Below are 22,068 nucleotides of genomic sequence, written 5' to 3'. Positions count from 1 at the left end.
ATTTAAACTTAGAGTAATAATATTGTATATTTTAGCTAGTATGTGAATTTTTATAAGGAGTTTGGAATTTTGTTATGCAGATACAATATGGAAAATGGGAGGAAAGAAGGTTATGAGGAGTGTGTTGCCACAATGAGATTATACATGAGAATGAAATCCCAAGTTCACAAAAGAGAGGAATATCCATTGGCTTCTGATCCACAAAATAAACAAAATTTTGCAATTGGAAGCAATTTGAACTTGAGAAGATGACCCCTCAACAAATGTTGCAAATTTCAAGATCTGATTACTATTGTTGGTGCTTGGACTCTAACCCTTAATAATTACACACTTAATCAAACATTAATTAATTTTATAATTGTTATAAAGACAAATATTATATATATCAATTATTCAATATTATATATAGTATAATGTTAGGAATTTTGAAGAATATTGTAATAAACATATTGGAGAAGACTATGTATTATGCATGTTTTTTATTCATGTATGAGAAATCTAAAATGGAAGTCATATGCTTGTGCTTTTTATATGTTATGAATAAATTAAATTCAATTTTTGGTAGTTCTCCTTCTTTATTATTAACTTTTATTTATTTTTTAATGAATTCCATGTGTTCAATTAATACTTTATGCCATGTCTAGAAGTAATTGTAAAATTGTTAAAATCACTTTTGTCGTACTTAAAATCATGTTTTCTATCTTTCAAAATCAATTTTAATTTATGGAAATCGTGTTTAAAAGTATAAAATAAATCATTATATTGATTTTGATTGATTAGATACATATTTTGAAGTGATTTTTAAAACGACAAATGTAATTTTATCCATTTCAAAATTACTCACAAATGTGTCTTTAGTCTCTGTCCCTAACTCATTTAATCCCTTCAATAATTATTGTAAGGTATTTTTTATGATGGTAGGTTGAATATATGACTAAAGCGAGCTATTTCTTCTTCGAAGTCAAAGGTTCAATTCTCTATCTCCACAATCATTGTATTCGATAAAAAAAATATATGTTGTGGTGACAAAGGTGGAATAGAAAAGGGGCTATTTTTAACTTTTTTAACTATATTTTCTAATCTTTTTCTTATTTTTTGATATTATAAGTGGAGGGTCCCACATGGTAAAAATATAAATTTGTCCCTCATTCAATGCCTCCAATGTTACATTTACCCAACAAAAATTTAAGTCTCAGTTTCAATTTTAAAACTGAAACTTCATTTTTTCATTAAACCTTTTATTATTACTAATTGAAATGACTTTTTTAAATATAAAAAATATTTAAAAATATTTATATTTTATAGCAAAAGTACAAAGTACTTTTTGGACTTTTTGCTATAAAGTATAAATATTTTTTAGATTTTTCTATTTATAAGAATTTTCTTTAATTTGAAACTCCAATATTGAAGTGACAAAAAGAATATATTTGTATAGACTATGCTTAAAAATTAGTAAATATATAATAGATTCTCCCCAAATATAGTTTTTTTTTTTTTTTTTTTTTTTTTTTTTGAGTTCTCCTTACGATTTGGAAATTTCTAAATCTTAAGATATTGTTGTTAAGATTTATTATAATAATTATTATAACTTTGTAACCAATGAGTTCAATTCAAATAATAATAAAAAAAAAAGCTTTACGGAGTTTCTCGTAAAGTTCTTACGAGACTAAAGCTTACGAAATTTAGAATATCATTTGGTTTTTGCAGACGATTTGATGATTTTTTGTGCAGCTGAGAGAGATTCTTTGGAGTTTGTGAGGCAGGTATTGACTGAGTCTACAGAGCTATCTGGGTTAGTTGCAAATGTTGGGAAGAGTTTCATATTTGTTGCGGGTGTGGAGTCGGGGGAGGTGGAGGAACTAGCTGCGTATATGGGTGTCTCTCTTGGTTCGTTGCCTATTAGGTATCTGGATTTACCCTTCTTGGCAGATCGGTTGAGGACTGTGGATTATGCGCCTTTGATACAGAGGATTACAGCTCGTATTAGAAGCTTGTTAGGTCTGTTTTACGGTCCTTTCAGGTTTTTTGGTGTAGCATCTTCGTGTTGCCTGCGTGTGTAACTCATAATGTTGATCGTCTGTTACGTAGTTATTTATGGAAGGGTAGTGTGGTGAGTCGGGGTGGTGCACGGGTGGCGGGGGATGAGGTGTGCTTGCCGTTGGGAGAGGGGGGTTGGGTGTGAAGCATGTGGCCTCTTGGAACCAGACTGCTATTATGAAGCGATTGGCGATGGACGGTCTTGTTTTGTTTGGTAGGATCCTTGACTGCCGGGGGGCGCGATTTTGGATTCATACGGGTCTACGGTGGTTCATAATGCAAGGAGTAGTTTGGAAGCGCGGTTGTTTAAGATCTGGTATTATCCAGGCAGTGGGGCCTAGGGTGAGCGGGAAAGGATTTTTGGGTTTGGATGTCGGATGCTAGTGGTCGGTTTTCTATCTCTAGTGTTTGGGAGAGTATACGTCCTCGTTGTTCTAGGGTGTCTTAGGCTGGTATTTTGTGGGCGGGGGTGGTATTCCGCGTCACTCGCGAGATTGGTTGAGGAGTTGGGGTGTGTTGTTAGAGAGGGTGTCTTTTATGTGGGGAGGTGTGGAGTCGTGGGATCATTTATTTTTTGAGTGTGGGTTTGGGGGAGCGTGTGGTCTAAGTATGTTGCGTCAGTTGGGTTCGACGCATCAAGTGGCTGGTTGGGATGCAGAGTTGAGTTGGTTGTGCCGCGTGGGGTTGGGTAAGGGGTGCGTAGTAAGTTGTTTCATATTTTCTGGTGTGCTTCCATATACTACACTGGTAGGAGCGGTAATGGCGGCTGCATGGAGGTCGACCAAGGTCGGTGTCTATGTTCATCTCTACGATTTTGTGCTCATGCTACTTCCTAGCGGGTTGACCTTATCTAGTGTGTACAGTTGTTTTTTCTTTTTGAACTTCACGTTGTTTTATGTTTTGGCTATAGTCCCCTAGTTTGTGGGGTTTGGGTTCTTTTCTCTATCTTTCTCCGGTGGGATCCCTTATTGTTGTATAATAATATCATCTATTTTTTAAAAAAAATGGAATTTATTAATTTTTTAAAAAAGAATGAAATTGGTCTTACTTAATTTTAATTATTATTATTCATTATCATTTTTTAGGAAAAGTAATTTCATTCCCAATAATTTTTTTTTAAATTTTTTTAATTAATATTAAAATTAAAAAAGGGGCTTTCCGGTAAGTTTAAATCATGTTTTGCTGAAAACTAATTAACCTACAGTAATAATTATTAGCTGTCAATTACTGGATCAATTTTAAAAAACAAAAAAAAAAAAAAAACAAATAAACAAATAAACAAACAAACTTTACTGAAACTTTAACGAGACTTACGGGAAATCTTGTAAAGATCTTTATCGGGAAATTCCCGTACGGAGATTTTTTTTTTTTTTTTTTAAATTGACTAGTTAGTTACAAAATTTAATCATTAAATGATTATAATAAATCTTAACAACACCTTTTTAGAATTTGAAATTTCCAAATTTAAAAAAAATCTCAAAAGAAAAAAAAAAAAACTATACTTACAAGAATTCCATGATATATTTATTAATTTTTAAGCATAATCTATACTAAGATTTTTTTTTTGGGTTACTTTATACCATTTTGTGTTAAAATATATATATATATATATATCTTACGTAATTTCTAAATTTCCAAATTTCCAGAAATTTTAAAAAAATCCTTTTTTTCTGTTTATAAATTTATTTTTAATTTTTTAACTTCCAAGTCTGATCTAATGTTTGGGAAACAATTGGGATTTCCAAATCTAATTTTACTGAAATATTGGAACTTTCAAAATCTAATATTGGAGCTTCAATTTAAATAATAATAAGAATAAGAATAAGAATAATAAGCTTAATAAAAAAAATGAAGTTTCAATTTTAAAATTGAAGTTAGACTTAAAATTGAGGGAGGTAATATTGGTGGCATTGAATAAGGGACAAATTTACATTTTTACCGTGTGGAATCCCCCTTATAATCTGAAAAAGTAAGAAATAAGTTAGAAAAAAAAAACGGTTAGTTTTGAAAGATGAAAATTTTTATAGGTTAAAAATAATTATTTCCTGATGGAAGAATATTAATATGCATGTTTCCGATAATCATTCATGATTTCAATCCTTCTTGAGAATATCAGAAAGTTTCAATAACAATTGTGAATTCAAGATCAGACAAAATTAGCGATCGAGTTAATATTGGAAGAAAGCCATCTATTTAAATAAAAATTAAAGAAAATATTTCATGACAATCCTAATTAATAAAGCGACAATCCTATTTAAATTCTCCTAATTTTGATATTTTTTTTTAATAAAAGAGAACAAATTAAACAGCAAACCTCAAAACAGGGTTACAACCAGCTACATTACATCAGCAGAAATACAAGACGTTAACTAACTAGGTGGGCTTCCAGCCCATACACCACACGTCTCATTAGACCAAGCCCAACGCTAAATTGATTTAAATCCTATTTAAATGAAATAATCAGATATATAACGGTAATTATACTATCATTTAGAAAAATAATAAAAAGTGAGATCCTTTTGAATTATAGCAAAAAGCATGAATATCACATTAGTCCAGTTTTCTAAAATCTTAAAATGCCCACATCGTCCCTTTTAATTGGAGTGTAATTAATTTGACATCTTTTTTAATGAGACTGTAATTAATTGCTCGACTATATATTCCAACAGACTTTCAACGTCAATTAAGATCATCATTTCAAATGGATAATTTGTCATAAATATCGCGATTTAATAGTTTTTTTTTTTTTTTTGAATTTTCAAAACTTCTATCTCAACTAATTTTCAAAATTTGTTTTAAAATTTAAAATATCATATTATATTGATTATCCTAACCAAGATTTGTTATTTTTATTATACTTCCATTAATCTTAATCAAGATTCATTGGTTTTAAATTATTTTGATGTTATATTTATTATCCTTTTGTTCCAAACATAAAATATTAGAATACAACACATAGCCCTAGCTTTCTTTTCTTGTTATGGTTGTTCAAGTTTTGTTCAATGGTAATTGAGACGAAAATAACCACTATCATGACTTTTTATTTATTGAGGTTTTTGTTGCTTCGGACACGTATTTTTCAATTTTTATCTTTTTCTATTGATTTTATTTTTTGTTCTCAATCGACGACAAGTCTACTTTGGAGGCTTGACGTAATCGATCAAATCCACTGGTGCATAGATGAAAGACTCGACTTAAGCAACCATCGACCAAGAGTTCAAATCGTAAAATCTCTTCTTTCCAAAGTGATTCTGATAGAGAGGTTGGTATTAACCTGTTTGCCTTGGGGTCTTAAACTCACCTTGACAGATTCGATCAAGGAAGGATATACCATATTGTTTGTTTATCTTTTGTTCATGAGATCTCCAGGATTGACATCAACACTACATCATAATTGGTTAGTAATTTCAATTGACGATTTTTAATTAGGATTTTCATACTCCAATCTAAATCGATTTCTTTCTTCATGAATGCAATTATTTAGATAAATTTTTTATCAGTCCAACCCTTACTTTCTCAACTAATATTTTTGGTCTAGAATAAGAAAAAGTATTGTTACATAATTTTGGGTGAGTACAAAAGCGATTTAGATGGTTTAGTTAATTGATTTTCAATTGTAATGTATTTGTTTTTAAGTTTAGTCTATTTGTTAGACGTAGTTGTGTATTTATAACTTACGTAGCATCGCCAAAAACTTCCCAAAGAGACTACAAGAACCCTCATCCAAATTAGAGTTTAACTATTTTTCCTTTGCAAATCATTCATCTTTATTTTTTTCCTAAATTATCTCATCTACTTAAAATTATCAAATCATATTGTTATTTTTTTTTTCAAATATCAAAATTAAACCATTTTTTTCCATATCATTTTATTTATTTTTTATTTTTTTAATCTTTCTTCAACTGATTTTTTGTTTTTGCATTTTGATTTTTTAATTAGTTTGAAAATTTTAGAGTGAAGAGTGAAACAAACCAATTGTATTTAAAGTAGTAGGGTGGAGGAAATTATGGCTACGACGATAGATTCAGATTTGTTGATTTTATTCACGACAACACCATTGTTAGGAGTTGAGCTCGGTAACAGATCATGTGTCGAAGGAGTTGAGATAGAAGAAAGCGAAACTAGAGTGATCATTAGTGGCTCTGAAGGAGCAATAAATGAAGTCAGTGGAGAATGAGTTGAAGTCGAAGCTGATGGCGAAGTATTGATGGAAGGAGAGGGAGCCACGCCCGACGGAGGAAAGGATGAAGATAAAATTCAAGTTAGAGGTGTCGCGCATTGTTGGTGGAGAAGTCGATTTCAGAAAGGAAAATAGTGGTAACTTGGTAGGAGAAGAGGTCGGTACGATGCTCAGAGCATGGCCAACCGATAGTGTCTCTAGATGTTTGTTTTAATTACAGTGTAATTACGAATATTTCTTAATAAGTCAATTACGATTTCATTTGTACGGTTAGGGATAGAATACTTAGAATTTGTGAAAATTTCAGTTTTGCGTCGATTAGCACCTAAATCCTCACTGACCTAATATTATGTGTTATTCCATGCCAAAGTGTCTATATTTGTAGCTATCGTAGGAATCAAACGCATGCGTTTGAAGCTAACAATCACAGACAAATGCATGCGCTGAAGCCAGTCTATCGCAAAGACAATGCGGACGACAATTACATGCGTCTAATGCATGGAAGTTGCGGTAAACACATACGTCTAACGCATGGAGAAAGTGGTGAACAAATAGAGAATTCGGCCATGGATTGATAACCATAATAGAAGATCGCAAGATGGGTAGAACGCATTGATAACTTCAGCTGAATTCAGCTCGGACGCATACCTTGGGAGTATCAACAAGATAAAGCGATGTGACAATGCCCATACCGCGATAAAAGCAGCAGTGAGCCATATCTTCATCATTACAGTTATCGGCGTCCAAACTCTATAAATAGCCCTTGAGACCTTCATTTTAAGACATCCGAGCTTCTATCTCAAGGCAGAAGTTTGTGATCACAGATGAGAGCCTGAAAGAGATTTCCAGTGAGAATTCTTCATCTCCACAACCCAGACCGAGTGACGATCAGAGCATTCGCCGGAGATAGAGCTCGAGAGAGACATCTCCACCATTCAATCATGGTACCACCGGCAGCCTTGACGCAGAGTCCTTCATCTTCCTTCTAATCTCTGTATTGTATTACATTTTAGCTTGAGATATTAAGATATTTTGTGATCAATGCAAATCTTCATTCCTTCATTGTCGTCTTCTTCATCATCTGTATCTTTATCATAGTTTATCTTCAGCATTTATTTATCAAAGTCAATCGCATGCTTAATCGTGTGGCCTAGAGATAGGACGCATGTAGTAACCCACCGAGAGGTGTGCGTTGTGCGAGTATAGTGAGTTAATCCTCTTTGCTTGGTGAAAGGCTGTGGCAACGCCTGTCTATGGGATGCTGCATTGCTTGTCTATAAGTTAAGTAGTCACTTCCAACTGCTTGAGAAGGTAAGGATGGAACGCACTAAGCAATGTTCATATTGTTCCTAGAGATAGATACAATCTTATGCTTGACGCAACCATACATTATAGAGATATAGTCATGCGGCTGACCAATAAGAGGTGTGATGCGTTAGTGCAATGAGCTGGGATTTCTCGGACGATTTAAGATAGTAAACATTACTATGCATTATTGGTTGTTGTGTTTCTACTTATTCTCATTGAAAGTCTTCTATTGCTCAATTTGTTTAGTTAGGAGTAGGAGTAATGTGTAAAACATTTAAACCTTCTTCGCTTTATTTTTATTCATCGCCTCGAACTCATCACTTCACAAATATTATTGAGTGACAAGTCCTCGTGTTCAACCTCAGATTACCCGAGAAACTTGCGTTTGTGTTATACTTGGCGCAAGCGTAAGAAAACTTATGATAGGAACGTGGTCATTGTATGCTAAGATTAACGCATCATCATTCCGACGCATGACCTCAGACGCATGGGAGTAAACGCATCAGTTATGTCTAACGCATGATTTCATGTTCAAACCCATCCATCCTTAAATGATGAAAATAAAACAAAACAAAACGCGTTCCTGAAATATCCCAACAGATAGTTTAGACTTTTATAAATTTATTTATTTTCTATTTTTAATACCTTTTGTTATTTTTACAAATGAAATGTTGATTTGCTATTTTTACAAACGAAAAGTTAGAATTTGTCATTCTTCTTGTTAGTCCTATTTAAATTCTCGTAATTTTCACTTTAAGCCTTTAGGGGTGGTTTGAAACCCTGAATTGAGATAGAATGTCTGAAAATTATATAACTCTGGAGTTCATATATTTGGGGGTGTAGTATTATTTAGTCTGAATTCATATGTCAGTATTTTGGATGTAGAGTTGGGTTCATATGTCTGGGGTATCTGGCCTCCTTTGATAACTATTTCGTTTTTTGATTTTGACTTTTGAAATTTAAGCTTATTTTCTCCCAACTTTTACAATGATTTGCATCTTTGAGTACAATGGTTAAATTCTTAGCCAAATTCCAAAAACAAAAACAAGTTTTTAAAAGCTACTTTTTTTTAGTTCTTAAAATTTGACTTGGTCTTTTAAACCTATGGTAAAAATAATAAACGAAGAAATTTGGAGAGGGAATTAGTGTCTATAGGCTTAATTTTCAAAAACAAAAATAAAAAATCAAATGGTTATCAAATGAGACCTAAATAATTTGTTTTTATTATTACTATTTTTGTTTCAAAACTTTTTAGTTCAATAATCCATCTTTGTTTGAATAAAACATCGATTACAATTTTTTTCTTTTAACTTTTAAAGCATTTCTTCCTTTCTTCCTTTCTTTCTTTCTTTTTGAGTAATGAACAACTATTAGCTCATTATATTTCTTGAAGAAATATGGTTAAAAGAAATGAGAAACCAAAGAGAAATCAAAACTTTTTATTCCTAATTTTTCTCCATGAACTAAATCGTTATTTTCTTCTTTTTCTTCTTCTTCTCGTTACTCTATATTTTTACTCTGTTATGAATTCTTTTTAATTGAATCTCTGCCATCATCTTAGCAACCAATGGAATGCCACCATATCTCTTCAACAATTTCACTTTCAATTCCTCCAAATTTGGAGAATCATCATAGAACAAAACTTCATTTTGCACTAGTTCTTATTAGGAGTTGAGATTGGTGACGGAGCATGTGTCGAAGGAGTTGAGATAGAAGAAGATGGAACTAGAGTGATCATTAGTGGCTCTGAAGGAGCAATAAATGAAGTCGGTGGAGAAGGAGCTGAAGTCGAAGCTAATGGTGAAGTATTGGTGGAAGGAGGGGGAGCCACGCCCAACAAAGGAAAGGATGAAGATAAAACTCAAGTTGGAGGTGTCGCGCTTTGTTGTGGAAAAGCCGGTTTCAGAGAGAAAAATAGCGGCAACTTGGTTGGATAAGAGGTCGATGCGGTGCTTAGAGCATGGCCAACCGATAGTGTCTCATGATGTTTGTTTTAATTACAAATATTTCTTAATAAGTCAATTATAATTTCATTTGTACGGTTGGGGATAGTTTAGATTTTTATAAATTCGTTTGTTTTTTATTTTTAATACGTTTTTTCATTTTTACAAATGAAACGTTGATTTGCTATTTTTACAAACAAAAAGTTAGAATTTTTCATTCTTCTTGTTAGCCCTATTTAAATTCTTGTAATTTTGGCTTTAAGCCTTTAGGGGTGTTTTGAAGCCCTGAATTGAGATAGAATGACTAAAATTTATAAATCTGAGTTCATATATTTGGGGGTGCGGTGTTATTTGGTCTGAATTTATATGTTAGTATTTTGGATGCAGAGTTGGGTTCATATGTCTGGGTATCTGGCCTTCTTTGGTAACTATTTTGTTTTTTTGTTTTTGGCTTTTGAAATTTAAGCTTATTTTCCCCCAACTTTTACAATGATTTGCATCTTTAAGTACAATAGTTAAATTCTTAGCCAAATTCCAAAAACAAAAACAAGTTTTTAAAAGCTACTTTTTTTAGTTCTCAAAATTTGACTTGATCTTTTAAACCATGGGTAAAAAGTAGATAATAAATGAAGAAATTTGGAGAGAAAATTAGTGTCTATAGGATTAATTTTCAAAAACAAAAATAAAAAATCAAATGGTTATCGAATGAGACCTAAATAAATTGTTTTTATTATTACTATTTTTTTTTCAAAACTTTTTAGTTTAATAATCCTATCCATCTTTGTTTGAATTAAATATCGATTATAATTTTTTTTCTTTTAATTTTGAAAGCATTTCTTCTTTTCTTCCTTTCTTTCCTTCTTTTTGGGTAATGAACAACTATTAATTCATTATATTTCTTGCACAAAGATGGTTAAAAGAAATGAGAAATCAAAGTGAAATCAAAACTTTTGATTCCTAATTTTTCTCCATGAACTAAATCGTCATTTTCTTCATTTTCTTCTTTTTCTTCTTCTTCTTATTACTTTATATTTTTACTCTATTATGAATTCTTTTTAATTGAATCCCATCATCTTAGCAACCAATTGAATGTCACCATATTTCTTCAACAATTTCACTTTCAATTTCTCCAAATTTGGAAAATCATCATAGAAAAAATCTTCATTTTACACTAGTTCTTGCTAGAAAATGTTCTAGAAAAAATCTTCATTTTATGGGTTTTTTGTTATATGGTACATACTTTTCAACTACATACATAAATTTTCAAATATTCTTAACAATCATTTAATATGTGAATTCAATTAAATAAAAATATATTTTAAAAATTTCTACGTATAAATATTACATTTATTGTAGACAAAATACTATTATTTATATAATCAACTCTACAACATATTTTAAAAGTCATCAGTCTTATAATAGTCGGAAGTGTTGTCGGAGTTGATTTTTGAAGATGATTTTCGCTAGAGCTTATAGATGGAGGTGGTTGTTGGAGCCTAAAGTTGGTTCCATGAAGGTGGAATTGGAGATGGTCATTGAAGTTTGTCGTGGAGGTGGTTTTCAGAGCCCGGAGTTGGTAGCGCTAAGGTGGTCGTCGAAGTTGATCATCGAAGATGTTTTTGTCAGCGTTTGTAGTTGTAGGTGGTTGTTGGAGCCCGAAGTTGGTCACATGAAGGTGATATTCAAGTTGGTTGTCGGAGTTTATCATCAAAAGTGGTTGTCGAAGCTCGGAGTTGGTCGTTAGAGTTGCTCACTCGAAGGTGGTCATCAAAGTTGATCATCAAAGGTGCTTTTTGTCGGAGTTTGTAGTTGGAGGTAGTTATCAGAGCCTACGAAGGTGGTTGTCAAAGTTGGTTATCAGAATTTGTTGTCGTAAGTAGTTGTCAGAGCCTGAAATTAGTCGTTGGAGTTGGTCGCTTGAAGGTGGTCGTCGGAGTTGGGTAATCAAAGTTGTCACAAAGGTGGTTTCCAGAACCCGAAATTAGTTGTCAAAATTGGTTGCCCTAAGGTGGTTGTCAGAGTTGGTCGTCAGGATTGTCATCGAAGGTGATTGTCGAAGTTTGAAGTTGGTTATCGAGGTTGTCATCAGAGGTGGTTGTCAGAACCCGAAATTGGTTCTTCGAGTGTGACAGCGATAGTCGCGGACAATGGTCGATGGATGAAGCCATTGGAAAAATTAGAAAAATGAAGAGATGTGGTGAGTTGGGGTGAGTTAGTAAAGTATTCCAACTCAACTCCACCAACATTTAAATTTGATAGGCCAAACATTGAGTTGGTATATCATACCAACTCAACTCAATTCATATCGATGAGCCAAACACCCCTTTAGTATTAACTTTCACTTAACTAATTTAAATTAACTATGATGTGAATATTTTTAATTAATTTTATGAAAAAGTAGTGAAAATTAATTTATTTAACTAATTCAATTTTGATTAATTTAATTCTTTTACATTAAGTAATAAAAAATGAGCATAGATTATTAGAAATGAGCCTAGATTATTAGAAGTGAGCACTAGCAAACATTTAAAGATAAAAATATAAAATCTTAAAATCAATGATTAAATAAAAATTAAACTCAAAATTTAATGATAAAAATATAACATTTTGTTATTTACAAGTCAAATAAAAATTAGGCTCAAAACTTGATCCAATTCAAACCAAACGGGTTACATGGAGTTGATATGAGTTTATGAGATCATTGGGTCATTTGAAATCTAGTATTCCTAACCTGCCAGATCAATAATTGAGAAGAATGAGTAAAAAAAAAAAACATGATGTGGTCTCAATCACTCATCTATATACTTTTATCTTCCCATATAGTAATGATTTCTTTAAATTCTACGTAGTATTGTTTTTTCGATAGTTTGATAGATATAATTTCAAAAATCAATGGTTCGAGATTCCAACTATAGTTTACAAAATAAAAAGGATACTTCATCAACACTTTCATTCTTGCATTAAATTGTGGTATCATATCTGTTGATGAAATGACAAAAAGATCTCTCTTTCTTTCAATCTTCAAAGCAATAAGCAATACCACAATAATGTACATTATCAAAACAGAGGCAGTGGACACAGGAGGAAAAAGAAAGAAACATAGTGTGCAAATGATTTTGCACAACTTATTTTTCCAAACACAAGGGATTTTCCAGTACATGTGGCACAAAACTACTAATTATCAACAACTTGCCTCTTAAGGGATTGGATAAATCACAATTTTTCCAGTAGCTCTGGAGGTTTCAAGATACGCAAATGCATCGAGAGTGTCGGAGAAAGGGAACGGAGATTTTGAGTCGATGATCGGTTTCACCTTCCCACTTTCCAGATAAGGATTTAGTTTCTCCAACATGACAGCATCTGAAGTGAGAAGGAAGAAAGCATCTGGGAACCCTGGAACGGGTGTGGCGATGCTAACAAGATTCCCGCCTTCTTTCAATGCCTTAACGGCTTTATCAGGCTGACCTGCAGTTTTAAAAACAAAACATCACTTGTGAACATTTTCACATTTACACTTCAGATGCAGAAATATGAAGAAAATGATACATTTTCTTACCAACTGCGTCGTAGACTATATCAAATTTTTCATCAAGGTCTTCAAAGTTTTCCTTTGTGTAATCAATAGGCTGATCAGCTCCCAAGCTTCTCAAGAGATCCTGTTTCGATGTGCTTGCTGTAGCAACTACTTTTGATGCACCAAACACATGCTTTGCAAGCTGCCTCATACAGAAAAAACAAATACCAAGATCACATTAGCCAATAATGCAAAGAAACAAAACTTATCACACAACTTTTGTACTTCAATATGAATGTCAACAAGAACAACTGATCCAACTTCTAAATAATGAATGTAGTTGCACAGCCATTGTTTACCTGTATAACATAAGCTCCAACTCCCCCGGCACCTCCCAAAACAATAATCGATTTTCCAGCGGATAACCCGGCCCGTTCAAGACCTTCATAGGCAGTTTCCATGGCAAGAGGAAGGCTAGCAGCCTCTAAGAAACTCAGATTCTTAGGCTTCAGTGCCAAAACTCTCTCTTCTGTGGCAGTGTACTCTGCCAAAGTGCCAACATTTTTTGGCTTATCAAGGGCTTTATGGTTTATATCTCCATAAACTTCATCTCCTACCTTGAATTTTTTCACCTCACTTCCCACCTTCACCACCACACCAGCAACATCATAGCCAGGTACATACTGTTAAGAACAAATCAATTAAAGAAAGAAACCAAGAAAAGGTCAGGAAGCCAATCATCCCCGAAATGTCATGAGATAATTAGCAACTACACAAACAAAATCATCTCAAAAAGCCCCCCTGATTTTGCATCTGTGAAATAGTTTAGATTTAATTGGTATTTTCTTTTACACCTGTTTAAGCTTTAGTTTGGGTCCAAAATCTTGAAAATGTTATCATTCATTATATACCAAGATATTCTCACTTATGTATGTGGAATCTGTTTAAATCAAAGTGTTAGATGAATTCCTTCAAGAGCAGCTTTATCATAAAAGAAACTCCTATTTTCCAATACTCATGGAGAATGACCTAAAACCCAGAACTGATGGTTTCACTTCATCTATGCAAAATCAAAAACAGACCCAGAAAAGTTAAGATCAAAACAATAATTCCCAAGTAAAATTCAATGAAACAGAGAGAGAGAGAGAGAGCTGACCGGAGGGGAATAGTCGAAGGCTTTCAAAGCTCCATGAATTCTCTTGTAATCAATGGGGTTTAAAGATGCAGCAACAACCTTGATGAGCAACTGATTTTCATTGATTCGCGGAACTGGGTAATTGGAATCCAGTTTAAGAACATCGGCAGTGTTGCCGAATTCATGGTAAACCCAAGCCTTCATGTGGGTCGGAACAGAAAGGGCAGCCATGGATGAACAAAGAAGAACAAATCCCAAATTGAAAGCGAGAGATTCGACCGAAGCTTTTGGATTTTGACTCGAAAACTTCACTGGTTAATTGAATTGAATATCCTTACCTCAGGATTTATAAGATAATGTGAAATCTCGAGGAGATGAATGGTGATCTATTTGGGACCCCATTTCAATCATTTTCAATTTCATGATTTTATTACCCATAATTTTGTTCACAAATAAGGCTAAAGCTATTTTAACGTTATTCTAAATCGAGTTACACGTGGTACTATTTAAGAAAATATCTTCCCATTTATGGAATCTGATTGTATTATTAAAAAAATTGGATATTTTCGTCTTGTTCAAGAAATATATCCATTTTATATTTGGGTTGATTCGAAGACCGAAGATAGTTTAGTTGATAAAAGGCACTTTAACATACATGCATACGTATTTTTGCTACACATAATTCCATTAATTAAGCCATTCAACTAAACTGAAAAAATACCTAATTTATTTATGGATCCCAAGTTAAAATTAAATTGAATTCATAAGATGGTGTGATATCATCAATGACATCACCACCTTTACTGTACACTTTGACACTTCCCTACGCGGCCTCTCCATCTTCACCCCTGTCTCGCGTCCCCACTGCGTTAGTCTCTTTTCTTATATTTATTATAATAATTTAATGTTATGTTATTTATTATTTAAATATAAATATTTATTTTAATTTTAAATTTTACTGATAGTAAATATGTTTGAATTAATGTATAAAAATAGATATATTTGAATTCTAAATTTATATTATATATGAATAATTTGATAAGTAATTATTTTCTTCTATTAGAAAATTTGAGTAATTTCTAATTGTCCATGTGAAACTATATATATAAAAGTTAGCAAAAAATTTAACTATTTGATTAAAATTTTTCCATAATATTGATTTAAGTTAATTGATTTTTTTCTTTTTTAAAAAATTAAATAGAAAAAACTCCCTGTGAATATGATCCTCTTGAATTTTCCATGGGGAATCCCCACCCCATTCTTTGTGAAAATTTCACAGGAAGGGAAAATGAAATGGGGAGCGGGGATGGGGAAGCCATCCATGATCCCACCCAGTGGACATCTCTAACCAGCAGCTAAGAGAAAACTTTGATCCAATAGTTCTAAGTAGATCCATCATTGCAAACGAAAAGAAAAATATCTAGGTTCAACCATAAGTAACACTCATTTACGTGCATCCTACCAAATTATCCAATCATAATTTGCCACGTGACAAATTCTTCTTACATCTTTCTTAAAATATTTTTTTTTTTTTTGTGTATTGAGAGTGGGATACATAGAGATGAGTGCATCTTAAAATGCACTCAAGTATTGATCAAACTAATATCAACAAGGATATCAAGGCAAAATACAATAATACCCGATCAAAATTGGAAGCAAATTCAAGAGACAACAAGATAGGAGACCCGTCTAATTTCCTTTTAGTACAACAATTTCAATATAAAAGAATGAACTTTCAATCTCAATAAAGAACTTACTAATTAACATTAAGCTAAGTTTAAGCTAAGTTCGCTTTCACAAATCATCTATTTGTAGTTTCATTTTCATGCTGTGACTTGATGAATATTTTATAAAGGATTTTATACTCTTGTAATGTGAAAGACTTTATTTTGGGCCTTTTGTTGTAAGAGGTTAAGCCCACCATCCTTGACCGAAGCAATGATTTCAGTTGTCTTTTAATAGCTTTAAATTGTTTATGGACTTGGTCTTGTTTTAGATACCTGTTCTATCATGAAAAATTGAGTCGGTGTTTTCTCCATTTTCGCAATGTATAATAACATATTATAACTTTATCCAACTTTTGCCTATCCATTCTTTCCCTTCAACTTGTAAAGATTCAGATTTCAGACTGGGATGTAAAGTGCAGAACAAGTGTTCTTCATCCTATTTACAAAGAATTAAAAGTAAACACCCAAATATATTTTCAAGTGAAGCATACCTAATTCACAGCAGAGTGTTGAAATAAATCTTCTTCTATATTATGCTCACCAGCATCGGTTTGTTTGTTGCTATCATCATTGAATAGTTTGCCAATGATAAGTCCAGAAATGTTATCTAAGCAGATTTACAGAGAGTATAACCGGAGATTATACAACTCAAGGCAAAAGCAACAAATGCAACAATGGACAATCCCAAAGAAGCAGTAGCCATATCTGGAAACTTGTCCTTTCCCCAATTGGATTGCCAATCATCAATTCGGGTCGCAGCCGAAGACGAAGCTGATAGAAGAAGATATGCTATTATCTGCAACAGAAGAACACTGCTTAATTCTTCAAGCTTATCACCAAATGTAGCCAAGTTCAAACACTAATGAAATGTACTAATAACTTCATATATATGCAATTGAATGTTTGCATCATGACTCAGTTTTATCCATAAAGTTCAGGGTTTGCCTAAGAGTTATTACAATTGTATCTTGGCTTTTGTCAGTTTAAGCAATTATACCCTCTCAAACTTGTGAAATCAATTGCACTTAAACTCAGTCATCCCGACTCCATATCATTGCAACTTGGAAAACTGTGCAGCCTACCTCTAACTACAAGGTTCAAGATTGTTACACATAAATTCCAAACCTTAAATCATTCTTAAATTAGTTTTGCACTTGCACTATTGAATTTTTCAAATCAATGACTATTAAGCTCAACCACTTATATTAAGTGTACGTGTAAGATTTAATTGCAACGATTTTTTAACTTCAAAGGAAAATTCCTTTTTTATTCTTTTTAGTATATGATAAGGGTGGAGAGTTCAAACCACAGACCTCTAGTCACTAACACATCAATATGCTAGTTGAGCTATACTCACTTTGACAGAAAATTCCTTAAATTACAAGTTTAGAAGTGTGAATTCATCTTTAAAGAAAATAGTATGCAAGGTTTGTGGTTGTGCTTAAAGGCTTTTAAGTAGCTTATGTTAGTTGTGACCAGATGTTCTTTTTAAATTTTTTACAACCAAGTGATAACTTCTATATGATTCTTTGGTGCAAAATAAAGCCAGTTTCCTTATAAACTTTAAGAATAAAAAGGAAAAGTAAGAAAGACGCGAGGGAAAGGCAGCATTACGAGAGAAAAGGTAACAAAAAGGATGCCCCAAAAGCTAAGGCAAATGAAAAGGAAAGAATAAAAGGAAAGTTACTCAACCAAACCAATCCAAGTTTTTCCAACTACTACTGTGTTATTGATATACTAATTTAGAGGATTTAAGGTAGATCAGAAGAGCTTGTAGTTTTTTTTTTTTTTTTTTTTTTACCAAGGTAATTTATGTATACCTCGACTAATCTCAAAGGACAACCTGACCCTATGACATTTGGGTATCAAAGAAACCGGTAGTATATTGAATGCGAAATAGCTTACAGAATCTTCGGTACAAAAAAGGTAAGAAAAAGCTTCATGATGAATGGCAAAAATTTCAGTGAAGGAATACAGTAAGAGAACCATCTATCTAGTGGATATTGAACATTATGCTTTACCTTTTTATCTTCTGTGGGTCCTATAAGCTATCATAATCGATACACAATAATATCATCTGAATTCTGGACTAAACTATTGGCCTAATCTTGGCCATCCAATATGTGCTCAGTGTGATGTGCTTGGGTTAGGTACTGAGATTATGACAGAATTAATAATTAAGAGATTGAAATTCAGGAACCCAATGTCAAGCCAAACAGAAACTTGCCTGATCAATGAAGAAATCGAAGTATTGCTTGAAGTGATTACGGATCATGTGTTTCCCAGTGGAGAGAAAATATACAAGATCATAGGATTGAAGTGCAGAGTAAACAAATCCAATAATGTTCACTGCCATACAATACCTGCAAATTTGATGAAATTCCCAATTGAATCAACTCCAAAAGAAGAATTTTGATTGAATACTAACAGGAACTAACAGAGAGATTATAACATGAGCAATCGAAAGAATCAAACGATAGCCAATTCAATTGAAGTTTAGGGGGAAGTGATGTCATTGAACGAACCTGAATTCCTTGTAGCGATAGAAGGAATCCAAAGCCCAGCCCTGATTCTTATCAGAAGCCATAACCGAAAACGAAACCAAACAGAAGGCGAATCCACAAATTCTAAACCCTAGCAAGATTTTCTTCCTCGATTCCTCCCTCTTCATTTTCTTCATCGACAAACTCGCCATCAGCTTCCGTCCTCGCCCAACCTTACCGCCATCGCCACTCTCTACATCACCATCACTATCACTTACCTCTTCCACTTTCCGTACTCCCTGTATTTCAGCATCCACCTTGGTCACTACAATCGGCTCCGTCGGCTGCGCGCGGTTGGCGGCCACGGGTCTGGGAGACGGAGGATTAGCCGACGGTGGCAAGTCCTCAAGTCGTGTAATGGAAAGAGCGTCGTCGATGGAGGAGTTTCCATGAGTGTGACAAGTATGATCGGAAAAATCCGAGGAGATGGACGGAGAATGGAGCGGCGGCGAGGGATCTTTGCTGCTGGAGAGGGAATGGGGAGGTGAAGAGCGAGCAGAGAGAGGAGGATGGGATTCGTCATCGTTTTCGTTTTCTTCTGATTGGTTATGGTGATGTTTTTGTTGTTGTTGTTGTTGTTGTTGTTCTTCTTCTTCTTCTTCCATGGTTTTTGCTTGTTCTTCCTTTTTCATTTCTGCTTCAGAGCTTGATGCTGCCATGGAAGCTGTACTGGTGAGTGACTCTCTAACTGGAAGCTAGATGTTTGGTTTTTGTAATTTTGTCTAAAAGAAATGGCTATTTTTTATAAAAAAAAAGTAAATAAATAAATTCAAAAGCAAGGAAATTAAATATTACCCTAATTTTATAGAATATTTACATAAAACTCACAAACTTGCGAAAGAGATTTAAATCAAATCTATTAAGATCATATTTAAAAAAACACATTAATTTCTCCTTTATGAGAATGAATCATGTAGAATTTTTCTAAAGAAAAGAGTTGTTTTATATATTTATATATTTTTCACTATCAAATCTATTTTCTATTTTTTATGTATCAATTCTAATATATTGATTTTTTATAAATATTTTTCTTGATATTTAAAAATTAATCTACAACAAACAAATTTATCATACTAAATAATTATTTAAATTTTTAAATAACAAAAAATTAGAAAAAAAAATTATAAATCTATTTTAGTTATTATATCTAAAATAAGATGTTTTTGTATTTATATACTAAACTCTCAAACCTACTTTTTCAAATTTAAGTTAAATTTACCGTACACTATTGATTTTTCTAAAATCATAGTTGTCAGCTATTATTGTTCACACGAGGTTTCTGGAAAAACGTGTTTCGAGGAGTTGAACTTGAGTTGGTGTTGGAGTTGATTTGATGTGATATGGTTCGATCTCTAATATTTGATCCGGAGTGAGTCTTGGGAGTCCTCTGCTTGTTAGTGAATTCTCTCTTGGGTCTTGGGTCTTCTGAGTGTAGAAAATGCTACTCTCTATTTATAAAGTTCTCAGGTGGGCTTCGTGGGCTTGGTTGGTCCATGGGCCTGACCCTTGGGCCCAATTAGTTGGTTTTGGACTGATCTGGAATTTGGGTCCAATTCAATTTTTTTGTAGTTTGGACTTTAAGCTCAAATAGTAATATCAAATTGGATCAATTTAATCTCATCTGATTCATCCGCATGACATCATCGAAACTTGTCTTCCATTCAATTTAGGACATGTGTTAACTTCTAATTGGACCCAAAGTCAATGATTTAGAAATTAGTCGTTAATTTAGCAAACGACGTGGTGACTTGTGATTGGTCCAAAATTTTTCATTCCACAAATGCCCCTTTTCGAGATTTATGCACGTATATAGGTGGATGAATCTCGAAAAAAAAAATGTAATTTGAGATCAAAGTATGATTTTTTACTCCTTTAATTTGGTGCATCATTATGATCAAAATATGAGAATTTAGCTCAAAATTTTGATTTGAAATCTTGTTCGTTTGACACACTTTCGCTAAGTAAACTTTAATTTCAACTAAAGTGGGATTTATGTTCCACTTTATTGCAAATTTAATTTATTTTAATTTGAATTGGGAATAGAATTTGGGGTGAAATTGAATCTTGATCAATTTTGGTTTGAGATAGAAATTTGGGATATGCTCAATTTTACTTGGAAATGAGTATAGAAACTAAGGTTGATTTAAATTTGAGATAAAATTTGGAATATTGCCAAATTTTGACTCGGCATTTTATTCATAACTCAATATCAAGGTTAACCATTCAAATATTGATAAAATTTGGGATATGGCCAAATTTTAATTTGGGACGTATTTGACATTTATCTCACTCGATTTGTCTGGCTTGAAAAAATTTGGATTAGAGGCTTTAGACTGAGATTTGGAATAACAGTTGATTTTAATTTCAATTTGAATGGAATATGAATTTGAACTTAAATGGAAGAGATTTTAGAGAGCCAAAGTATTGGAAGACAGCCTTACTAACGAGATCAGACCATTACCAGCAATATCAGGCCATTACTAGTGATACCAAATCATTACCAGTGAGATCAGGCCATTACCAGCGATACCAAGCCATTAGTAGTGAGATCAGGCCATTACCAGCGATACCAAACCATTACTAGCGAGATCAAGCCATTACCAAAGATACCAAGCCATTAATAGCGAAATCAGGCCATTACCAGCGATATCAAGCCATTATCAGCGAGATCAGGCCATTACCAGTGATACCAAACCATTACCAGCGAGATCAGGCCATTACCAGCGATACCAAGCCTCACCAGTGATACCCTACCAACTTCATGGTGATACCCTACCAACTTCACCAGGAACGTAATTTGAGAATCGAATTCGATTCGTTTAACAGCCGAAGAAGGAATGATACTCTGCTGCCGGAGACAAGAAGAAGAAGAGGACGAAGAAGAGTGTAGAAACGTAGGATCTACATCTTCAAGGTGCTGAAACAAGTTTATCCAGACATTGGTATTTCCAGTAAGGCCATGGGTATCATGAACAGCTTCATCAACGATATCTTCAAGAATTGGCCAAACATGTTGTCTCTGAAAGCACCAAGGCGGTGACTAAGTTCATAAGTTCCTCTCCTTTCATAATCTTCTGTTTGCAGTGCTTGCAATTACCACGTGAAGTTTGTTGGAGAGAGCGAGATTTTGAGCGAGAAAGTGAGAGAGAGAGAGAGTGGAGAGAGCGAGATTTTAGGAGAGAGCAACACTGGAGAGAACGAGATTGTAGGAGAGAGCGACACTGGAGAGAACGAGATTGTGGGAGATAACGACACTGGAGAGAGCGAGATCGTGGGAGAGAGCGAGATTTTAGGAGAGAGCGAGATTTTGGGAGAGAGCGACATTGAAAGAGCGAGATCGTGGGAAAGAGCGAGATCAGCAAGAGCATTTCAAGCGAGATTTTGGGAGAGAGCGACACCAGCGAGAGGATTTCGAGCAAGATTCTCCCTTATTATTATTATTATTATTATTATTATTATTATTATTATTTTATTAATAATGTTTTTCTTTTTATCTCAGGAAACCCTCTTCTTTGTGGTTAGCAATACTGCCTTAGCAAGATTTCCTTTTCCATACTGTTGGCTTATGCCAGATTCTTTCAAGTCTTAAGCTCAAAACTCCTCGTCGTTGAATATGGGGATTCAAAACTCCACCGTGACCCCTAATTCAAGCAGCCTCCAATCGAGCATGATCTTTTTTGT

At 33.4% G+C, this 22,068-nt stretch overlaps 2 protein-coding genes and 1 pseudogene across 2 annotated transcripts; 1 reads left to right on the top strand and 2 right to left on the bottom strand.

Moving 5' to 3' along the window:
- Nucleotides 1-22,068, top strand: part of LOC120079874 — a 74,748-nt pseudogene that overhangs the window by 5,680 nt on the left and 47,000 nt on the right.
- LOC120079873 (2-methylene-furan-3-one reductase-like) lies at nucleotides 12,384-14,462 on the bottom strand. Its single transcript, XM_039034323.1, has 4 exons — nucleotides 14,139-14,462; nucleotides 13,342-13,665; nucleotides 13,025-13,184; nucleotides 12,384-12,933 (listed from the first exon to the last, which is right to left on the bottom strand). The coding sequence occupies exons 1-4, from the start codon at nucleotides 14,346-14,348 to the stop codon at nucleotides 12,665-12,667; spliced, it is 963 nt and encodes a 320-aa protein (XP_038890251.1). The 5' UTR covers nucleotides 14,349-14,462; the 3' UTR covers nucleotides 12,384-12,664.
- On the bottom strand, nucleotides 16,259-19,195 carry LOC120079871 (CASP-like protein 4A1). Its single transcript, XM_039034322.1, has 3 exons — nucleotides 18,370-19,195; nucleotides 18,072-18,207; nucleotides 16,259-16,640 (listed from the first exon to the last, which is right to left on the bottom strand). The coding sequence occupies exons 1-3, from the start codon at nucleotides 19,044-19,046 to the stop codon at nucleotides 16,452-16,454; spliced, it is 1,002 nt and encodes a 333-aa protein (XP_038890250.1). The 5' UTR covers nucleotides 19,047-19,195; the 3' UTR covers nucleotides 16,259-16,451.

The sequence above is a fragment of the Benincasa hispida genome, chromosome 6, assembly GCF_009727055.1.
Source record: "Benincasa hispida cultivar B227 chromosome 6, ASM972705v1, whole genome shotgun sequence".
Lineage (NCBI taxonomy): Eukaryota > Viridiplantae > Streptophyta > Magnoliopsida > Cucurbitales > Cucurbitaceae > Benincasa > Benincasa hispida.
Note: the sequence above shows the minus strand (reverse complement) of the source record. Positions and strands in the feature narration are given on the sequence as shown.

Coding starts and splice junctions, on each gene's coding strand:
- LOC120079873 (XM_039034323.1), bottom strand. CDS start 14,348: ATGGCTGCCCTTTCTGTTCCGACCCACATGAAGGCTTGGGTTTACCAT. Junction 13,666..14,138: donor CCTTCGACTATTCCCCTCCG/GTCAGCTCTCTC, acceptor TGTTCTTAACAG/TATGTACCTGGCTATGATGT. Junction 12,934..13,024: donor TATAGTCTACGACGCAGTTG/GTAAGAAAATGT, acceptor TTAAAACTGCAG/GTCAGCCTGATAAAGCCGTT.
- LOC120079871 (XM_039034322.1), bottom strand. CDS start 19,046: ATGGCAGCATCAAGCTCTGAAGCAGAAATGAAAAAGGAAGAACAAGCA. Junction 18,208..18,369: donor TATCGCTACAAGGAATTCAG/GTTCGTTCAATG, acceptor TCAAATTTGCAG/GTATTGTATGGCAGTGAACA. Junction 16,641..18,071: donor TCGATTTCTTCATTGATCAG/GCAAGTTTCTGT, acceptor CTTCTGTTGCAG/ATAATAGCATATCTTCTTCT.